Here is a 21,268-nt window from a genome sequence, read left to right as displayed (position 1 = left end):
TTCTTCAAAACCAATGGCAGATAGACTAAGCACCTCATTTTTCAACATTTATTCTTCATAAAGCTTGAGAATTTCACGAGAATGAGATCGTGTGAAACAATGAAATCGTCTTTTCCCGTCTGCTTGCGATCGCCATGTTTATTGAGACTGCAGTATAAGGCTCCAGCGGATATCCGTGGTTAAACCAATCACGGAACATAACTTATCCCACGTGACTATATCGTTATTCATTCTCCATTTTGGCGCGGTCGTTTTGAAATCGTTCGTGCTTTCCTTGTAAAAACCAAGCTAGAGTGGTCAGTATTGTTGTGTTTTTTGTGTTTCGTTTGCAATAATCAAAGGAAACAGATTGCACTGTGTTAAAATCTGCTTATAGTGTACTAAAGCTTGTGATTCTTGGAGCGGATCAAAGGTTTTGTTTACAGTATGAGGTGATTTATCAAAATATGGCAGACGTTTAACATATAGTGCTTTGGTGAGTACAACTGAGCTTATGTTGAATGGAATATCTTCTTTTTCCTTTTAAAACTTCAACAAGTCATTTCTAGGTAGTATATATTTGTAGAAAATCTACAATAAGTTGAACATATTTACTGTAAAAGGTTAATTTTGAATAAAACATCATTTCAAATATAGTTGCCAGCCTTGTGACTTTGTTGATTAACAAGTACTGTATCACATGCAAGTAAACATGTGTAATACATGAAAGTACACATGTGTATCACATGAGAGTACACATGTGTAACACATGAAAGTACACATGTCTGACACATGAAATTACACATGTGTGACACATGTGTTACACCATGATTTAGTGGGCAAATTTTATAGTGTGTTTCACATGTGCTACACATAGTGTAACACATGTGTTACACATGTGTTACACATGTGTCACACATGTGTAAAACATCTGCAGTCCCATGAAATTCACATGTGTATTACACACAATTTGCACATGTGCAGTTTTGGTAAGGGTTTGCTATACTTTTTCGCCTGCTTTCTGTCCGGGTTTTCTGGATCTCTCGCGATCTCTTTCCCGTCGCAAATCGCTTAAACCCTGTTTCCTCGAAGTTAAGTTTACCCTGCTCTCGTTTGTAGTCATCGGCATAACAAGGAGCCAAAATAAATGTGTTTGTCTCAAGTTCTAACTTTCAGACTAGCTGTTTAGACCTCACACTGCAAAATTATTTCGCGCCAGTACTGCGCGAGTTGTCAAGACCTTTCAAGATCCCGGATGTGCGCAACACCGTACGTACGCCGCCGTACGCGCCCGCGAGTCATGCCGCTAGCCATGATGACCATGAAAACTCGGATGCAGAGGTTTCCTATTTTATTTCATGTGTTTTTTTTTCTTTTCATGTGTTTTTTTTATGGGTATGGTGCTCCGCTCTGCGGCCCTTACGGGCCGCTAAGGAGCTCCGCTAAAAATAAAAGCTCCATTTGTGGGCCCAGTTCTCGGCAACCTTGGCCCAGTTCTCGGCCACTAAAAAGCTTGTCCGTAATTATCTGTAAAAAATGCTCAATTAATTTTCACAGTCATAAAATCACTCTGTAAACCTATTTATACTATATCGATCCCAAATTATTTTTATGATGCTTTGTTTTACTTTAGAAAAGAAGGATTTTAACGCGCCTAGTTGCCTATGTGCAGGTTCTGGCAAAACCGCATTGTGTGACCCGTGCATTTAGATGGTTTATTTTGCAGTGAAAAGGTCTTGAAAGATTTAGGTGTTGTAGAAATAATAGACAAGACAAGAGTCAGCTCAAAACTTAGAGATAAGATTGAACTTTATTTTTAAAACATTTATTTCTTTCATTCTGGCAGCAGCAGATGAAATTATATTAAAAACCAAGCGCTAAGCTGTGATAGCGAGCAGGGTGGCCGAGAACTGGCAAATACGCAAACGTCTCAAGAAAAAATTTCGAAGTAAATTAAGACCAAAAAAATACAACGGTTCAACGAAAAGTTAACTAAAGCAGAAAGCTGAATTATTCTACGTTTCACATGCCAAAAATTAGCTCGTATGGTGGGGGCTTTTGGATAAAATACGAATTTAACTACATCCATGAATTTGGAGCCGTAAACAAACAACTTTTTTTGGGAATGCAAATTCACCTACCTCCGCGTAAACTCGACGTGTGAGCTTTCTATATCGAATTGAACGATCAAACTCAAGATACTTAAAGCACATGAATCAGTCTATCGTTTGAAGGAAATACCTTTTTCTTTTGATTCAACTGGAGTGTGAAAAAACGCGTTAAACACAAAGTGGCCGAGAACTGGGCCCCATACTGTACTGATATTCACCATTGTGAAATTGCACTTACTTTGACAAGTTAAAGTTATTTTTGTAAATGAAAAAGGTAACGTCATTGATGTCACGCAGTGTTTTTTTTTTTTTTTAGCAAACTAGATGGTTTGCTGGTTTCTGACTATGAATGGGGGTGTGATCTTGCGGTATATTTTTTGAGCCTGACTCCGCCGTAAAACTTTTTTTTTATTTAGCAAGAACTGTGTCGATTTTCATTTCTGAACAATTGGTCGTCAAGTCGTTTGTCACAAAGAGTAGAATGTTTGTACAGCATGTTTTGGAATTATTTTAGATTTGGTTAGTAAGACGCTTCTGAAGACCTGAGCAAAACATTGGGAATGTACAGTATTAATAGGAACTTGAATGGAATTTTTCACAAGTTGGATAAAGGTATCAACTGAAAAAAATGGAATTCAAAATGAGAACTTGGATTTTGTTGTAATTAAATTTTATCGCGGATTGGATGCATAATATCACGGCTTTGAAAGTCTTCAAATAATTAGAAAGGTTCCTTTCTTCCTTTTGATCTTATTGTTATTTTCATGTATTGATTATTCGAAACTGGTTTTCGTTGATACGAAAAAAAAAAAACGGGTTTTCACTGAATTGCTTGAAGTATTTTTAGACGTGATAATATTGGCTTAATCAAATTACATTGTGCACGAAATATTTGTTATTCTTTTGTCTTGAAACTTTGAGGAAATTGAAATTTTTGTTTGACAGTAGTGTATGAAAGGCATTTTATAGAACTGAATAAAAAATTAGAAACTTTGATAAAGGTTATTTCAAAGATTTATTTTGCCTGATTTTGAAGGGTTTCAGGAGTTTTAAAGAGTGCTGGTAAACGGCTGTATGTTGTTTGTGATTACGGATCTTATTTAGTTTCGAACGCTCTAATTTTTGAAAGGTTAAAACAGGTTAAAACCGGGCGGTTTCATGAGTTTTTTTTGGGTAGAAAGGTACGGTGGTGGTCAAAAAAAAAAATGTTTAGAAAGGAATGACTGTAGTAGCACGTAAGTCGGAGGTTTGCGTGAGTCACGGGGTATAGTATGCGTGAGCTGGATTTCCGGCGTCACAACGGCATGTTTTGTTTACTGAAAGATACACTCGACGTTTAGTTAGCTTAGTCGGCTTGGGAAACTATTTTAAAAATGAATGTTGTAATAGTTAATTAATAGTAATCTAGAATTAACCCACTCTCGATTGGAGTCTGTTCTGGATTCGCGCTACCTTTTCGCCGCGAAGGAATTTTGTAAAATTTCGCTAGTGGAAAGAGGTACTGTAAGAACAGTATCAATAACTCAAAAGGAGGAACTTCTTTGTAGCTCTGAATTAAGACGTATGATAAAATTTTAGAATAAGAAACTTTCGATATATGGTTTTCATATTGTTTTTGTCAATTTCCTTTTGTGGCAGATTTTTTTTGAGAATCAGCTTTTCTTTCGTGTGATGACAGACACAGGACAGAACGAGAGGTGGATGAGAAAGATGCCGAAGATGAATATATAGGCACCGAAAAACGACAAGAACCGTCAAGGACTTATCTTTAGAGGGCGGGGAGTTTTGGCATACTGTATTTTGAGGACTGGACTGGACTAGTAAAACGCGGACTAGTAAAACGCGGAATTGTAAAACGCGGACTAGTATAACGCGGACTAGTAAAACGCGGACTTGTAAAACGCGGACTAGTAAAACGCGGACTCAGGTAAAACGCGGACTTGTAAAAGGCGGACTAGTAAAACGCGGACTAGTAAAACGCGAACTTGTAAAACGCGGACTTGTAAAACGAGGGCTTGTTAAGCACGGACTTGTAGAGCGCGGACTTGTAAAACAAGCGCTTGTAAATCGGATAAAACTAAACGGTTTAGCGAGCGAAACAATTTGTGTTTGAAGCTCTTGTGTGTTTCTTCGACGGCATATTTCTAGCTTTTTTGAGCACTCTATGGTAGGCATAAATAGATTGTGCTCAGCAACTTTTGAGCAACTTGTAGCGTTTTGAGCAACTTTTTGTAGTACCAGCAACCTAGGGCAACTTTTGCCTTCCTTGGCAACTTTCGAGCAACAAATTGATATAAAACCGATCCAAACCATAAAAGTCGTTTCATTTCGAGGGATTTTTATCTTTTTTTATCTATTTTTTTATTTATTTTTTATTTTTTATCTATAATTGAAATTATGTTGAGTTTAAAGAGTATATTGATTACAACAAAGTATTTATATTTCTCATATAAAAATGGCTTTTTGGACTCTTTTAATGATTGTAGAATATTTAATGAAAATTTTTAAATGGCAACAAACAGACAAACACGTTTTGAGTATTTATCTAAAACAAAACGACTCTAGAGCAAGCAATTTTTCTAAATTTTGGTGGCAACTTTTTGATATTTGAGCAACTTTAGAGCAACTTTAAGGTATATTGTGAAGCAACTTTTCCTGAATTTACTAGCACAATCTATTCATGCCTACTCTATGGTCTGTTTTAGCGTGGAGATGTTTTTGCAGTATAGCACATGTTCGTTCTGCAAACCCCTACTAAAACAACGGGATTGATGCTATGAGTTGTGTGCATATGTTTCTTTCTTTCCACTACTTGACGTCTGTTGAGTGAAGTCGTTTTTATTGCTCGCACGAGGTAGAACGGGGCCCGTCCAGAAATCAACAGTCAATCGTAAATAAAGGTGACGGGCCTACACGACTCCTACGTTCGTGACATTAGAATATTTGCCGTTAAATGTTTAAATTCGGTCTTTCGACCTTATTTGCTTCTGACTTCTTTGTGAGGGTACTGTTTTAATTTGGGGGCAGTATGTGGTAAATAAAGGTGACGGGCCTACACGACTCCTACGTTCGTGACATTAGAACATTTGCCGTTATATGTTCAAAATCGGTCTTTCGACCTTATTTGCTTCTGACTTCTTTCTGAGGTTACTGTTTTTTTGAGACATTATGTATTGAAGAGAGCCGTAAGATGATTGTGGCCAAGGAATTCGAAGTGTCTAGAGGCGTTTTACAAGTCCGCGTTTTACTAGTCCGCGTTTTACTAGTCCAGTCCAGTCTACAAGTTAAAGACACATCAAGACCACCCCACTGTGAATTGCCATAGCACAGACAAAATTATAGTCAATATCTTATGTGTTTTTAAGAGAATTACATAAGAACCAAGGCATGTCTTGTCTTGCCTTACATTGACATGCAATAATTTGGAAATACTAAGCTCGTAACAGTTTAAGACAGAATCCATCAGGAATTTCAGTAACATTAATTTTAGTTACGCAAAAATTGAGCACCAGAATAATTTAAATCCTTGTGTTCTTCCATACCTTGTTAAAGGCTTGACATGTGATAACACCAACATAACACCAACAACAGTTCTTTATCAGTGGGGATTGAAGAAAAAAATGGAAACATCATCACACAGTTGACCCCCATGCAAAAACACTCCAGGATGTCACGGGGCTGTTTGGTGTCCGTCTGCCAATTTCTAACTTCAAATTCCAATGTTAAATTCACATTAAATTTTCAATATTTCTTAGTTGTCTAAATTTTACTAATTCTTTTAAAAAAACTATCACCTGCCAAACATCCCCAAAAATCACTCAAAAAATTACAAAATACCGCAATACATAGATACATGGGATGAGTGAAGTTTCCTTGGATTCCTTGAAACACCAACAAGATATTTCCGTTTAAGGTGGCTGATAATGGGTTTCAGTATTTCCCAGTCCTTATACTTTGGTTCAGGACTAAAAGCCTTCATCAATTGCTATTACAGTAATGGTATGAAACAAATGTTCAATCATTCATCAACAAGTTGTGATCATTTTCTTGACAATAGTAGTTCCCCGGTAAACAGTTGTAGTACTGTCCCATCAAAGTGCAATGCCTGGAAAATACCGAAAAGCACACGACCTTCAGGTGAAACCGCACCTTACAGTATTACCAATACACTGCACTTTGCTAAGTCTTAAAACTTTACATTGTCTATTCGTCTACTTCAATCGTTTATTTGTATTGTGTGAGATACATTTATAAATTGAAACCATCATGTCTTTAAGTAATAATGCAATCTCGACAACGTTCTAGATATTATATTATGCACACTAATACAGCTCATGCAAGCCCTGTGACTTACACAAACACAGTCGGACTGAGTGCTTAACTTAAGTAACTGCTTCGTGGTTTCTGCTGTACTGAACCCTGCCTTTCAAGGCAAAGCGCCCGATTTTAAGCTTCTCAAGCTTCTCAATGTTCTTGTTTATATTTAAAACCAGGATGGGAAATCTCATTATTTTGACGTATAGACAGTTATAACTGAAGTTTTACTCAATTTTTTACAAGAAACTTTATTTACGTAATTTTATTTCTCATCATATTTCCGCTTCTCGCCATTTGCTTGATCTAGGTGAGCAGTAATTACTCTACCCCAGTATTTTATTTCTTTTTTCTGTTATTTGATCGGTTATTTTTCTTTATGTCGACACAGGCAATTTATAAAATATGACGTTCAAGATTATTTTCTCCGGTAGAAAACCTTTATGAAAATTGCTCATAAATCATTCAGATGATTTGTTAAAAAAAAAACCTTTCCAGTTTCCGCGGCTATATTGACATTATATTCATAAAGCAATATATAAAATCGTGAAATATATCACATTTTTATTTGATCGTTTGATTGGAACTATGAGGATGAAAGCATTTAACTCTAAGAAGAAATTACACATCCGGCTTGATAATTTTTCGCCGCTTTTACATCCTGAAATTCATTTCCTTTGAATAATTTCACTCCGTTTACTATCTACGCAGTCTACGGTCTAAAATCTGTGTGCTGACTGCACCAACAATTGATAGCTCAAGTCTGTATAGGGTCACGTGACTTAACTTATATGTGAATTATTTTATGGGATTACAAAATATTTTATGGGTGCTCGCACTTTTAATACTTGGCCGGTACGCGAGAAAAACAAATTAAATTTCTTTTTCGTTCTGGTATATATTCCCACTGTTAAAGACATGACTTCGTTTTATCACCGCGTAAAGATGCATTCGTTTCCGACAATCTGTCGCGTCTTTTGTTCACACAACGGAACTAATTCACAGAATAAAACTAATTTAATAATCTTAAAACTTAAAGTTAACGTGTCATTTAAATATTTATTTGTCTAACGGCCAATGGACGTTCATTATGTTAAATAATTTAGTTTTAGTTGTATGCGCAAAATATGTATCACCTGCTTTGAGCTGAATTAATGATTTTAGTCTTGCTTTGATAAGAAGCTTCATTCACTGATTGCTTTTTATCTTGTAATATACTTAAGACTTTGTTTGGTGCTATATTAATCTTATTTTATTTTTCGATCACACGCAAGAAAAATGGAAATATTAAATCAATCTATGAATACAGTATAAATGTACATACTTACATTTGATATGGAATGACGAAAGTTAACTATAAATTTTGGCCCTACAAGTGTCATTTGTATTTGTATTTATTGTTTTGTTAGATTAAATTGAAAATTTTCATCGCATTTCTTATTGACTCTGTAAATATTTTTTGTAGCATTCTGCTACTTCACGCAAACACCATATATATTTATACAGCAATAATTTGACTTCTTCCAATTGACTTTTGCCTTTTCCATTTATATATTTCCTGGCTAAGGCGTTTTTTTAATGTTCGTGTAGTCGCTATAACCTTTAAAAATAAAAAGATGCGAACAACTGGCCACTGATGCCAAAACTCAAAATGTCGCTTCTTTGGCTTACAATACACATGGCTATAATATACATAAATTTTTACCCTTTAAATAAGGCAATGCTGCGCTGGAAAATTTAATTTTCGCAATTTCAATTGGCTCTGCAGTGACCTCAGAGCGGAAAGATATGTCACAACCGTTGTTGTTAAACTAAAAAAAAACATCTTTGTGCTGAGCTGATTATTTCGCTTTTTTAACAAAGATGTCTTTGTAAATGTCAGTGCCCTTCGTAAAAGTCTTTAAGGTAAAGCAGTCAACCTTTTTTCACTGGCATAGTTATTAACGTAGTGTCTATTTTCTTGTATGCAAATCGATGACAACTTGTGTGTTTGAATATTCCGGCTCGACTTGATTAACTCTGCAAAGCCTTCCCAAAGGACCGAGAAGTCTGGCGAATGTTCGGCGCATTTCAATATCCCGAAACGCATATATGACGGGATTTATTGCGCTGTTTGAATAATGCAGGCATTTTATAATGTCGACCATTACGAGCTGATCATTGAGCGTGGAGGGGAGGCACTTAATACAGTAAAGGAACAGCATGTTCATAACAAAAAATGGAAACCATGCAATGAAGAAAAAGCCTGTCATGAAGAGAAGAGTAAACGCAGCTTTACGCTCTTTACGTAGTCGGCGTCCCATATCATTCCCGTCTTGTAATGGAGCGCGTTGGATAAGCACTCTTGCAATGCGAAAAATTCCAATGTTAACAATGCTGATTACCGTTAACGGTCCTAGGAAGCACAGGGCAAATAATGTGACAGTGTAAGCCTCAAAAGCTATGTCATCTCCGTTTTGGAAATAGTTTTGTGGATGCAGCGAGGCGGCAACAACCGCTAAGATCCATGACATCATCGACGCAAACGCGTATGGGCGCACGGTGAGCGTTTGGTGATAAAACGGTCGCGAAACGGCTACGAAGCGTTCGAACGATAGAGCCATCAGGTGAAGATTTGACGCTACGGCGCTAAAGATATCGAACGCGGTGAAAACTAAATTGAATATGAAGCTAACTTGCCAGTTCTTAACTGAGCCGTAGATTCGAATTGGGATAGCGACACCTCCAACGAGCAAATCTGACAAGGCAAGGCTTACCATTAACGCGTAGGTACCAGTGCGAAGTCGCCGATTCTTGGCGTAGGCTGCGACCACGAGAAGATTCCCTCCCACAATTAGAACTATCAGAAATGTGTTGACTACAATTCCTGTTGTAAGTCCATTCGAGGCCAAACCGGCTCCCCCAGAAAAGTCAGTTCCATTGATGTCTTCTTGCAGAGTGTCGTTAACGACCGTACTGTTATTCATAACGAATAAACCTTGCTATGCTTGTCTTCGAATGAAACCCGATACTGAATGATCGAACAGTGTTTAATCAGAGACAGCACTGTGATAACAGCTGCTTTAAATTGACGTGAATTCTGACAACTTTCAACTCTTTAAGGCAAAATGTCGTGAAGTGTCTAGATGTGAATATATGGATCAACCAGTTTAATTTACGCTGAATACAAATTGCGCAACCAAATTAGAAATTGCTATCTCGGTTTGACCAAATTAAAGAACATAAATTCTGTTGTTTTGTTTTAAAACCGGCAGTGGAGGCGCCGTAGCCGTCAATTTCTAATAACTTGCCTGGTTCGTCGAAGGATTCTTCTTTGTCCCTATTCTTTCTGAAAACAAACGGTTTCAAAATGGAATTAAAAAAATATATTGTTCTGACAAAATCAGACAGTTGTTAAGGACTTTCTGTCGAGTTCGCAGATTAGGTTCGCCATTTGGTTTGTAATGAAATAAATTTTCAGCGGGTCGGTTTTTCGTTATAGGAAATGAAGTTATAAGGGCGATTCTCACTGGTTTTCGCCCAACACAATAATTTTTGAGAATGAATACATGTTTATGATTTCCGACAGGACGAATTTCTTTTACACATAATCTGAATTTACTTTCGATACGTAAATGGCACAAAATTTATTATCGATAAGTTTTATCTTAATGGAAAAAGTGGGAAATCTTAAGATGCGTTTTATTTTCGTATACATAAAAGTTTCGAGATCGGGATCTCCGATTTCCGTTTTTTTTTTTTTTTGTTTTTTAATTTCTGTTTCGAATCATACTTGCCTTTGCTCAAAACTGAGTTTAGGGTAACTTCCTTTTTTCCCCACAACTTTTGAGTGCTACATAAAATGTTATGGCTGCATATAAAGAAAAATTTTAAAAACAACAGTTTTAAAGGATTAAAAAATTAAAGCGGTATTATGTTATTGCACTGATGCAAATATTTTGCTTAAGTAAATTCAGTTTAGGATTTATTTTTCAGTAAACTTTATGTGCACGCGCTAGTATTTCACAAATTCAGGATGTTAAATGAAAATAGAACGGCATTTCTTCAATCGAGAATTGTGTGAAATCCACTGATTGCGCGACGTAAAAACCATCGATTATGGCCGGTGCCTTTGAGTAATAGCTATAAAAATTCAGAACCGCTCTGCTGTAATTAACTGGCCATATTTTTATTAAATTGGAGACAGCTCTACCTTTATTGCCCATTTTTAATTTTCACGACTTGCATGCAGATGCGCCTTTTCTCATATCCCACTAATTTCCATGCCATAAAGTCAGTTCAGATCAGACTCAAAGCAAAGTACATCAACCACGAAACCTGAATAAATATATGCTCTCTTCTGCACGATTATTTATGGTTTTCACAAGATAAAACATAAAACGTAGACATTATCGACTAATTATTATTCTTAAAAATACACGGCCACTTAAATTTGAACTTAAGATAGTGCCCTACAGAAAGAAAATGCATTAAGAATTACATTAAAACAGCAGCACTTTATAATTTTCCCCAGGTTACCATATATCGGTTTTCATCCTTTACAACTCCTATAAGAGATCTGCCCATTAATATTCCTAGTTTTCTGCATGTCCTGAACTTTTTTTGTTTTCAAAGCACTTCTAAAAAGAGCTCTGTAGACGTTCCAGTAGTGCACTTTGAAAAGGTCGCCGTTCGTAATCTTCCAGTTCATTTTCCCAAGTCCAAATAATTTCTTTCTCTTTGGTTTATTGTTACCTGTTTTTCTACCTTCGTCCTTGTCGCGGTTTTTAATGTAATTTTGCATATTATGCAAAAAGCAATTTTATATATCGTCACATATTTTTTAAACAATATTGCCAAACCCCAAAATTAAAAACAAAATGACAGCACTAACGCGAAAATGTTGCTTTTGAGACATCACGTTGGTTCCGTCTATCACAAATTTGATCAAATGTCATAATGCTTTATTTCTAAAACAAAGACCTATGCAGACAGGATCGCACGACCGGGACATCCGACTCGCCCGTTCCAGACCTCCGCCGTTTCGGCACACCCACAACACAACACACACCCGCTGGATGGGCGTTTCGGCCACACGTACACGCGCAGGTCGGGCAATCAGTGCTTCACCCACATCCGGGATGTGGGCCCGAGCGTCCCACGATCACCCGCCGCGGCCCCTGGGGACACACACCCGGAACGCGGGTCGTCAGCAGCACGCGCAACATCACCGCGCGCGGCTCCCGCCCTCGCCTGATGAGCGCAGTGTGCGTCGCGTCGCGATCTCATCTGACCTCGGGGAAAACTCTTAAAGTGCTCTATCGAATTAAAATCTCCATGAAGGTTAATTAGTGAACATTGTTGTCAGGCGAGCAATGAAAAGGAGGAGTTGAAGTCAGGTTTTTAAAATTTTGTTTTAGAATTTTGACCAAGCAACGCGTGGTAATGTGAGAAACTCACTTTCACGTTTAAATTGATTCTAATTTTCACCTTTTTTATAAAGTGTGATGATGTCGACTTAAAAAAGCAGTCTGCTACCGGTGAGGGTCGTTTGTGATAGTCATATTGCAAAAACGTAATCAATCTGCTCTGACGTCCAAATAAAATCGGAATCGTTCCACGTTCTATTGTCGCTGAAAATACCAATAAAATGGAAAAATTTAAATTGGAGAGACCTGGTCAGAAAATATGCAAGTAATCTCCAGGTCGTTACTTTCTGACGGCCGTTTTTATCGTGACATTGAATCACTTCTTTTGAAGGGTCGCCCTTTTGGGTGTTTGTTACTTTCCATCGAACAACGGCTGTTTCTTTTTTGTTTAATATTAAAGAGCTCAAAGAGCAGATAAATATGAAAACTCCGCTTTTTTTTAACATTCATTGTTTTTAATTATCCTTTAATTGATTCACTTAGCAGTTGAGTCGCAAATTTTGGCAACATAGATTTTCATCTGTCTTTATAGAAACTGTTGCCGCCATTGATCCAAAATGGCCATACACGGTCAAACTAAGCCTTCTATTTACAAATTTGATCCTCATTTCTAGATACAGTAAGCTTTCCTTGCCCGGCCTTGGACGGGAATTCGCCAGTATTTTTGTCGTAACGGTAGCCTTTGATCGATAGTTCTTAGTATTTTTGTGTTTGTGATCACTTTCCGCCAAAGTATTCTTCTAAAATGTCTTCTGCTGGTTTAAATGCGAGGTTGCTATAGTGCACAATGTCATTTTTAACTGGTCCATGAGCTCCGTGGGTACCAGTCCCCTGCGGGTAGGAGTCGGTGATGGGAAAGACGTCGAGAACATGGAAGCCTGCACGGCACATGCGCGAGGTGGCAAAAGTGTTGTACAACAAAATTCGCTGTGGAGAAAAGGAAGAAATCAGCAAGATTGATGTTAATGCTAAAAAAAAAATAATATATATGCAAGGAAGTGTTGTGTCTCACAAGAAGATAGATTGCTCGGAGACATAAATAAATAAATATAAATTTCTGCGATCACTGGAAAAGTAGTGCTTTAGCGATTATAGAAGCATGTGGAATACATGCTTCTATCACGACTCTCTTACACAACCGAACTAATATATGGTATAAATTAAAAGGGGTCTTTATACGTAAATGCAACGTCATATATGTAGGTCTGAAGTGGAAGGATTTATTACGTTTGTGAAAAAAAAAATGATAATGGGACAAACGGTTGATTTAAATGATGGTTTTTAAAGATTAAAGAAGTTTTCAGATTTATACCGTCAAACTTCTCTTTGCGGGCACTTCTGTAATACAGACACCTCCCTAACGCGGGTGGTTGATCTATGTGCATGTTGAGCTTTGCATGACTCGCGGTCCAAAATATGTGGACCAGAAGTCACGTAGACTCTACCTTTGTAATACGGATGCCTCCACAAAACGGACTCTCTTCCCGGTCTCTTTGATTTCCGCATTAAAGAGGTTCTATTGTAATAGATTGTAACGGACACCAAGAAAGGGTTCCTTTGACCCTGAGTACTCTAGCTTGGAGTACTCCACTTGGTAGTGTAAATTGTTTCTTGCCGTCTCATTCATCCTTCAAATTTTATTACCTTCATATAAAAATTGGTTCATAACTCCTCCATAAAACCTTTTTTTTTTTTGCCCTGGGTGGTCATGGCCTTTACTGGCCTCGGTACTAAAGGCAGACTAACTTCCAGGATTCCTGATTAATTAAATATATATTAAAAGAGTTGAAAATATTTCACCTGTCGCGTCATAAATCGCTTATGTCCAAGATGAATATTACTGGCCTTTTCTTTATTGATGGATGTTGTAGTTTTCCATATCACTGTTCCTCGAAATTTTCGCCTTGTCATATTTGATGTTAAAGCCTTCTCTTCTTCTGTTAGAACCTTCACCAAACCATCAATAAGCTTCTTGTAGTTTGTGAAGTTTGTGCTTTCAACGAAGTGAAGACCAAAGTTCATAATAATCGCACTTTTTTCGTCCATTCGAGGATCGTGTACAACGCGGCGAAAGCTTTGTAAAACTCTTTCGATGTCGTAATCGAAATTGTCATTTTCTCTCTTGGCAGCAGTAACGTTGTTAACCGGATAAACCCAGTTGTAGCTGAAGTTACAACGCTTGAAAATGTCCCGACAGAGTTTCCTCTGCATAAGTGACTGAGCAAAGAAGACGTTGACAGAGTCGCCGTAAACCCATAATGTTCCTTCTTTGTTGCGAGTTTCGCTTTTCTGAAGTGGCTCTGTGATACGATAAATAAAACCATTCAATCAACAGTTAAAATAACATACGGTTTTTTGGAGATGACTTATCGTTAACCTTTGTTTGGCTCTCCCTAAACTTTTAAGTACTTAGTCGTCATTGCGAAAAAAGATCCTTTGCAATTACTACATATAACATCTTTCTCCCACGGTTGAAAAGGTTTCTTGATCGGTAAAGATTCATTTCTGGGAACGTAATGTGAGAAATGTTGTTGCTACTATTCAAAGATAAATGTTGTTGCATCGTCTCCTCCACTAATCTGATTGAGTAATTGTATGCGTATAGGATCATTTGAGACACACGCAGTATAAGTACCTTTAGCATGTGACTTCCACGTGTTCTGAACCCATCGACCATATCCATCCCACATGAAGTTACATTTGGCATCACAATCTATGTTGCTACCTCCACGCAGATACTCATTTGCGATGCTGGCAAAAGAGACCCTTCCTCGAATAAAAGAAAACAGAACTCATTTTATTCAAAACTTGGCTTCTCGCGACGCTAGATAAAAACTTGATAAAAGCAAAAGGGATTTGGTGGCGTGGTGCGGTTTGGTGGCTTGAGGTTGAGGGTCATTCACTTAGGTGCGTAAAAGGGACGTACACGTAGGCACTGCAGCACCCTACAAAATGGCACGTGTGTATACTAGGGGGTAGCACTATACTACTATACCACCAGAGTTAAGCGCACTCTTTATAAAAAGAACGAGTAAGTCGAATCAGAAACCCATTAGGGTTGAAACGTGTAACGCGCGCGCACAGCTTTTGAATATTCATTTTGCTAAGTACCATATTTGGAAACACGAAGAATTTGTACGCGAATGCTTTATACACGTAATGACACACGCAACATAGAGTTTCCCTAATGGTCGCGGGTCGCGGGTCGCGGGTTTCAAGTCGCGTGTCGCGGGTTTTAAATAAGTCGCGGGTTTTGAAAAAGTCGCGGGTTTTGAAAAAAAGTCGCGTGTTTTTAAAAAGTTGTGAGTTTTCAATAGAATGCATTAATTTCTCAGTAGAATTCATTCAAACAAATTTAAACCGGTTGCAAAGACGCCGGTTTTAAAATGATCGCGTTTTCTTAGGAACTACGTTACGAAGTAACGTTGCGAGTTAGACAATCAAATTGCGAACTTCGGAACAAACTTTCCAAACTTTGCCGACTGAACTTCTGAACTTCCCAAGTTTGCAAGTTGAGGAGGAACGAGACACGTTACAAAGTGGTGGCAGAAATATTTCAGCGATTCTAGCTGCTCGAGTTTCAAAATAGTTGTTTGAACAAGCACGGCGTCGGTATCAACGTTCTGACCCACACTAAGTATAAGGATTACATATACCGTCCGTTGCATTACGTCCTGAAAAAAAAAAAGGTTCAAATTGGGTATCAAACATTGCATGATTTGCATTCAAGCTTTTAAGTTTGAAAACAACGTTGCGCGCGAGCGATCATGAAGTTGAACCAAAGTATTCATGATTGAACGCGTACGGTTGATAAATATATTTTACTAGTATTCTGTGGCAAAAACTCTTTAAAATATTTTTAACTGGCGCAGATTTTAAAAACCCTTCTGTAGTTATGTTGACAGAAATGGTTTTGCTTCGCTAAAGCATCGGAAGAAAACACGTACCATAAAAATAGAATTGAGCCGTAAACGTGTCGCGACTTTTAATTCAAATTTGTCTGACTCTTTCGCATTATCATAAAATTAATTTTACGTGAAGATCGGTAAAGCCGTTCAATTTCATTCGGTTAACAAACGCAGAAGACTTGAAATTGAAGTTAAAGCCTCACAAATATTTTAAAGATGTATTTGCTGTATATAAAAAGTTAAATTTGACCAAATTTCAGCCGACGTAAAATTTATTTATCGGCAGATCTCTCATGCGAAACGACGTAAGGCTCTTCAACTTCAACCAAATATTTTGTAACTCTAGCCACTGGAATCGCTGGAACATTACCGCTGCTGCCATGTTTTCTTCACCTGAATTTCCGACATGACCATGACTTTCGAGCAATGTCTTGTTCCTCCTCAACTTGCAAACTTGGGAAGTTTAGCCGGACCAAAGTTGGGGAGTTTGTTCCGAAGTTCGTAATTTGATTGTTTAACCCGCAAAGTAATTGGCTACTTTGTAACGTAGTTCCCAAGAAAACGAGTTTAAATTTGTTTGAATGAATTTTACTGAGAAATAAATGGTTTCTATCGAAAACTCGCAACTTTTTCAAAACACGCGACTTTTTTCAAAACCCGCGACTTTTTCAAAACCCGCGACTTATTTAAAACCCGCGACCCGCGACCCGCGACCATTAGGGAAACTCCGCAACATAATGTTTGGTTTTGCGGTAAGTTGCTTGAGTTTCGACCTAAACGCCGTAAATTTCTTACAAAAACTAAAGAAATACATTAATCAAGGCGAAGTTCTCCAGACTACTTCAAGAAGATGAAACAGGAAAATTTAACCAAATCTACCTTTATTCAACCAAGCTTGTTCAAAAACAAGATTACGCGATCGAGCGCGAGCCAGCGTGCGCTGTGAATTTAATCCAAATATAGTAATTTTGATTGGTTGAATGTTTCTCGTGATTTTCCAAATATGGTACTTAGTGTTAACGAATGTGCAAACGCTTTGTACACTGCGAATCATAGGGAGTTACACGTTTCAACCCTTATGGGTTTCTGATTGAATAGAATACTTTCTTTTTTTGTGTGTCATTCTTACCATCGCTAGCTGGTGGGACTGTTATTTCCACAGGACTCCCATCCCACAAGGGTGCTTGAAGATAATCTTTATTTCCTTCAACCTCTAAGTGTCGCTGATACTTTCCTTGCGCGTTTCCTTAAGAGTTCGAAAATAAAACAATCATATCTTTAGTTAGTGGTACGCCTCAGACACATGTGGCAAACAATTAAGCCTGTGGATAACTATCAGTTACAAAATAAATGTTATTTGCGTGATTAAATGTTAGCTGTAGCTGTCCTTGCCCTACGTTTATTGCTTAAGGCTCAAAACAAAACACGTGTTGTAGAGAGGCTCTCTACAACTCTTGTTTGCAACTCTTGTTCCAACTGTCCAACCGCACTGGATAGTTCATTTCGTATCATCTGGACGCGATAAAACGCATTGAAAGACTACACCAGTCCACTGTCATAATCTGCTTCTAAAATGAGCAAAGACTCCCTTGAAGCACTTTCGCCTTCGAGCCTGCCTTTCTTTTGATCCGTCAGTACCAAGAGTGAAGACTCTGACCAAGTCCGAAATTTTGAGCATTTGAAGATATTCAGTTTTGATTATCAGCTTATCTGCTTTAAGCGTAAACAATCGAAAGCCCGCGAATCACGGAATTTAGTCACACATCAGATTGACGACATTGCCAGACTCCTCGTTCCTAACTTGGTGTTGATCAAAAGAATTAATCCAGAATCTGAGGACGAAATTGCTCGTCAAGCATCGTTTAAATTTTAGTTGGTTAAATTTCCTATAATGGAACGGCGATAAGGAACGTATTTAAACCCCTCCAACTCATATTCAACTCTGTGAATTAGGTTTAACTAAATATGGTCCAAATGGTGTGAACGGTGCATTACATACAGAAACTTACCAACTATAAACCAGTCTGACGGAGGATCCTTAAACCCGTTGCACAACGTAAAATCTAAAGTTATTTTTGCAGTGTAAACTCCAGCTTCCATTGCAAGAAACAAAACCTCGTACGTTCCGTTCCCATGATCAAAAATCGTCGGAGAAATAGAAGATGGCCCTCTTAGAAGGATCCTCCAAGAGTCACCGCCCTGTGTCTTGGGGCGGCCCTCCTTTGTCTGTGACTGAATGCTAAAACGACTGTATTCTCCCACGGGCCTGATGTCCCAAAGTGAGATAAAGCTAGTTTTAGGGTCAGTATCATTGTCTTGGTCTTTTGAAGAATTCCATTCTACGTTGTTTTCACAAGGTGACAACATTGCTTTCCAATCCAATCTCGATCGCCTTTGTCGACACCACTGCGTTAAAAACTCGGAGACATTCTTGCTCGGAACGTCCTTTCCATGCAACCCTGCTGTGTTATTTATGACAACCATGTTTTTCGCCTCAAATGATTTTTCATAACTTTCCCATTTTACCTTGTTGTCCACCGTTGGTCTCGATAGCCACAAAAACACATAGACGACAAGAAAGAAAGCAACGAAGATCTTGTAGAAGTCTTTGTGGGATCCTGTTGAGCGTGGAAGGGTCTGAATTCGCATGGGTTACAACTGTTGAATTCCCCCTCTCTGACTGAAAACTTCTCAAACTGGCTGTTTAACCATTGACCACTCTCTTTTGCATAAGTATATCTAGATCACAGTATACAAAATATCTCACATTGAGGGTTCTTATCATTTCCTAGGTCCGGTCAGTAATTAATAGGCGGGCAACAGACTCGGACAATTTAATTAACGTCGACACACACGAAGTGACTAATTATATAATGTCCCTTCGGCTAATGTCCCTTCGGCTAGCTAGTCCCTTCAACCTCAAGTAAATGCAAGTCTAATTTAGGTCGCCTATCGACTGCGCCGTCCTTTATTTTAAGGGCAAGTCATGGGAAGTTAGTTTGTTTTCGCTTTAATTTAAACCAGCTTGAATTCGTAAGACAGATCGCAGCGACAAACAACTCTGTTCTACTCGACAGGATTTCTGAACGAAAATGGGGAGTCCGCCCGCAAGAAGGGACTTTTCCCCCTACATGCTGCAAGGACAAATCACGTCATGTTTGCCGACTGTTTTGCATTTGCAGTCTAATCAGCCAGACTGGGCAGGACTACTGCAGCCCCTCGATCGACCCTAATCTTATACCATTTTTCTTCCTGTCTTTTAGGTAGACCTAGAACAAGTTTTGTATTGTGACGTTCACCAGAACCGGTCCCTACGGACCATTCAGAGCTGTTTCTGGCCGGTATAAACTTGAAGTAGGATTAGCCTGGCAATTCTAGTTCTCAGTTTCCCCGTCGCATTACAACGCAATGCAAATATAGGACATGTTCTCGATCTCGTTATGGAGATGTTTCTATTATTACTTGCTTGTTTATTTTTTTGTAGCTTTACCACCAAGACCAGCGTCTGTTAGTTATCTTAAGGCTGGCAACACCTGGTGAATGGTAAGCACCCTTTAAATTAAAAAAAGGGGGTTGGGAACAAATGGATACCACAAGGTATATAAGGCATACGTTATCACTCCCGTTGGTATATGTAAACCAAATCTGCGTGCTTTGGTATTCAAAGTTCGCAACGTTTCGAACTTATAATGACAAGCAAAGCTAGGAGTTACCTTGAAATCCGCTTTTCTGCTTGAACTCCACTTATCCACCGTTTTATGTTGATTTGTTTTTATATTCTTTTTTACCTTAAAGTCGAATTCCGTGGTAGAAAAGCAAACCCGTTCGTTTCGAGAAGATTGTGGGAATTAAAATCCCACAGAAGCGAACTGAAGACACTAATACGGCTCGCGCGTTACGCAAGAAATATTTTGTTATCAAAAATGGCAGGTGGCAGGTGGAAACCTATTGAGGCATATTAAGTCGGAAATTGTTTAGGTTTAATGACCTTGTTGGTCATAAACAAAACTTTTAAGTTGAACATAAAATGTTTGATGTGTATTAATTTCAATAAAAAATAACTAATGTAGTTCATTATGAATCGCCTGTAAAAAGTCTTATAGAAAGTATCTACTGGCATAGCTTCGATTTTGATGTGTATTAGCCGACTGCGGTCCTATTAGATCTTTCAAACTAGTGCGGCCTTCAACTCGACAAATATGATGCTTCGAGAGAAGGAAAATGATGGGTCCTAATGGGTAACAATTATTTCACTGGAATGACTATAAGAAATTAGAATGAGAATTCTAGGTAACGAGCTGTTGTCCTCCCCTACTGGATCATGGAAACTGTCCATTTCCTAATTTTGGCTTCGACTCCAATAAACGGAATCACAGCTGAGGTGTAATCACTGATGCATCCATGCGACTACCCGTACGTGTTTATTTGAACGCGTCAACGCGTCTACAGCAGCAGTTAAATTCATATTCACTTTAGCCGGTTCTGTTGAAATACAACCTCCAATCGCCATCGCAACAGGCAAATGAGAGCCATAACTTCCATAACAGCAGTTTAAGTAGCAAGGGTGGAATTTTTCCAGAGAAGCCCTTTATCCTTTCAATTGGATTAAACATGTCCGTGTGACACCTTACAATAAAGTACCTGCAGGACCTGCTTCATAATACGTGACAAAAAACCTTACTTTCTTAAAATGAAAATGGCCGCGCTTTTCTTTGAGTTTTAAATAATCCGTTTAGAGAGGATTCGCCTCATTTAAAACCTGTTATTCGGTTTCTAAATACGATTTCACAGTTTTACGTGGCTTGGATCGTAAGTAATGAGAGGAAAATTGAAAATGGAACTGTGAAAACACCAACGGGCTTCATCCGCCACAGTTGAGCAATAACTGCAAAATGCCAACTACATCTTACACAGCTTAAACTAGTAGTAAATCTGTAGAAATTGCGTCCCAAGTCATCGCAAAGTCTAACATTTGAAACTTTAACCCTGGAAGTGTCTAGTTCTATTTTCTGGAGCTAGGAAAACACTGCGATGTCTGCCTATGTTATCAAACTAACTGAAGAACGAGACGAAAGGGAGAGCAAAAGGATCGCTTGGTGTTCAAGAAGACAGTTTTACTTTGTCCTTGCATCACTCCTGATATTTCTCGCAACATTTCGACTCTGGTTAATCACCCATCTAGTGGCAGCGCCAAGTAACTTAAAATTCGACTAAACCTAAACAAGTGCGTACTATGGCATGCGCAGGTTCACAAACTACAGTCCTGGCCAAGAAAGTCAGAAATGAATCCAAGGAGTCGTCTGTCTACATTAACAGAAATTATGAGTTCAAAGTCAAATATGAAATGTTTAAACCTTCAAAGACCACATAGTATGAAAAGAAGGTCGTTAAAATGATCATAATCGCCAAAACGTCGATATACAGATGAAATTATTACTTTTTTTAACTGTTGTTCAATTTACCATTTGTGTGTTCCTGATGGGAACAATGCTTCATAGCCAAGACATTATGGACAATTGCTTTATAAATTCGCAAAAGAAGACTTTCG

General features: G+C 38.2%; 2 protein-coding genes across 2 annotated transcripts; both read right to left on the bottom strand.

Annotated features, from left to right (window-relative positions):
* Positions 1-6,993: 6,993 nt before the first annotated feature.
* Positions 6,994-9,422, bottom strand: LOC144635028 (histamine H2 receptor-like). The gene has a single exon (XM_078494097.1). The coding sequence runs from the start codon at positions 9,368-9,370 to the stop codon at positions 8,357-8,359; it is 1,014 nt and encodes a 337-aa protein (XP_078350223.1). The 5' UTR covers positions 9,371-9,422; the 3' UTR covers positions 6,994-8,356.
* A 2,834-nt stretch (positions 9,423-12,256) lies between these two features.
* LOC144634971 (uncharacterized) lies at positions 12,257-19,600 on the bottom strand. The gene is made up of 6 exons (XM_078494019.1): positions 19,434-19,600; positions 17,730-18,459; positions 16,850-16,966; positions 14,448-14,582; positions 13,613-14,112; positions 12,257-12,739 (listed from the first exon to the last, which is right to left on the bottom strand). The coding sequence occupies exons 2-6, from the start codon at positions 18,367-18,369 to the stop codon at positions 12,530-12,532; spliced, it is 1,602 nt and encodes a 533-aa protein (XP_078350145.1). The 5' UTR covers positions 18,370-18,459; positions 19,434-19,600; the 3' UTR covers positions 12,257-12,529.
* Between the last annotated feature and the right edge of the window lie 1,668 nt (positions 19,601-21,268).

This window comes from Oculina patagonica, chromosome 13 (assembly GCF_052425735.1).
Source record: "Oculina patagonica isolate OP01 chromosome 13, crgOcupat, whole genome shotgun sequence".
NCBI classification, from domain to species: domain Eukaryota; kingdom Metazoa; phylum Cnidaria; class Anthozoa; order Scleractinia; family Oculinidae; genus Oculina; species Oculina patagonica.
Note: the sequence above shows the minus strand (reverse complement) of the source record. Positions and strands in the feature narration are given on the sequence as shown.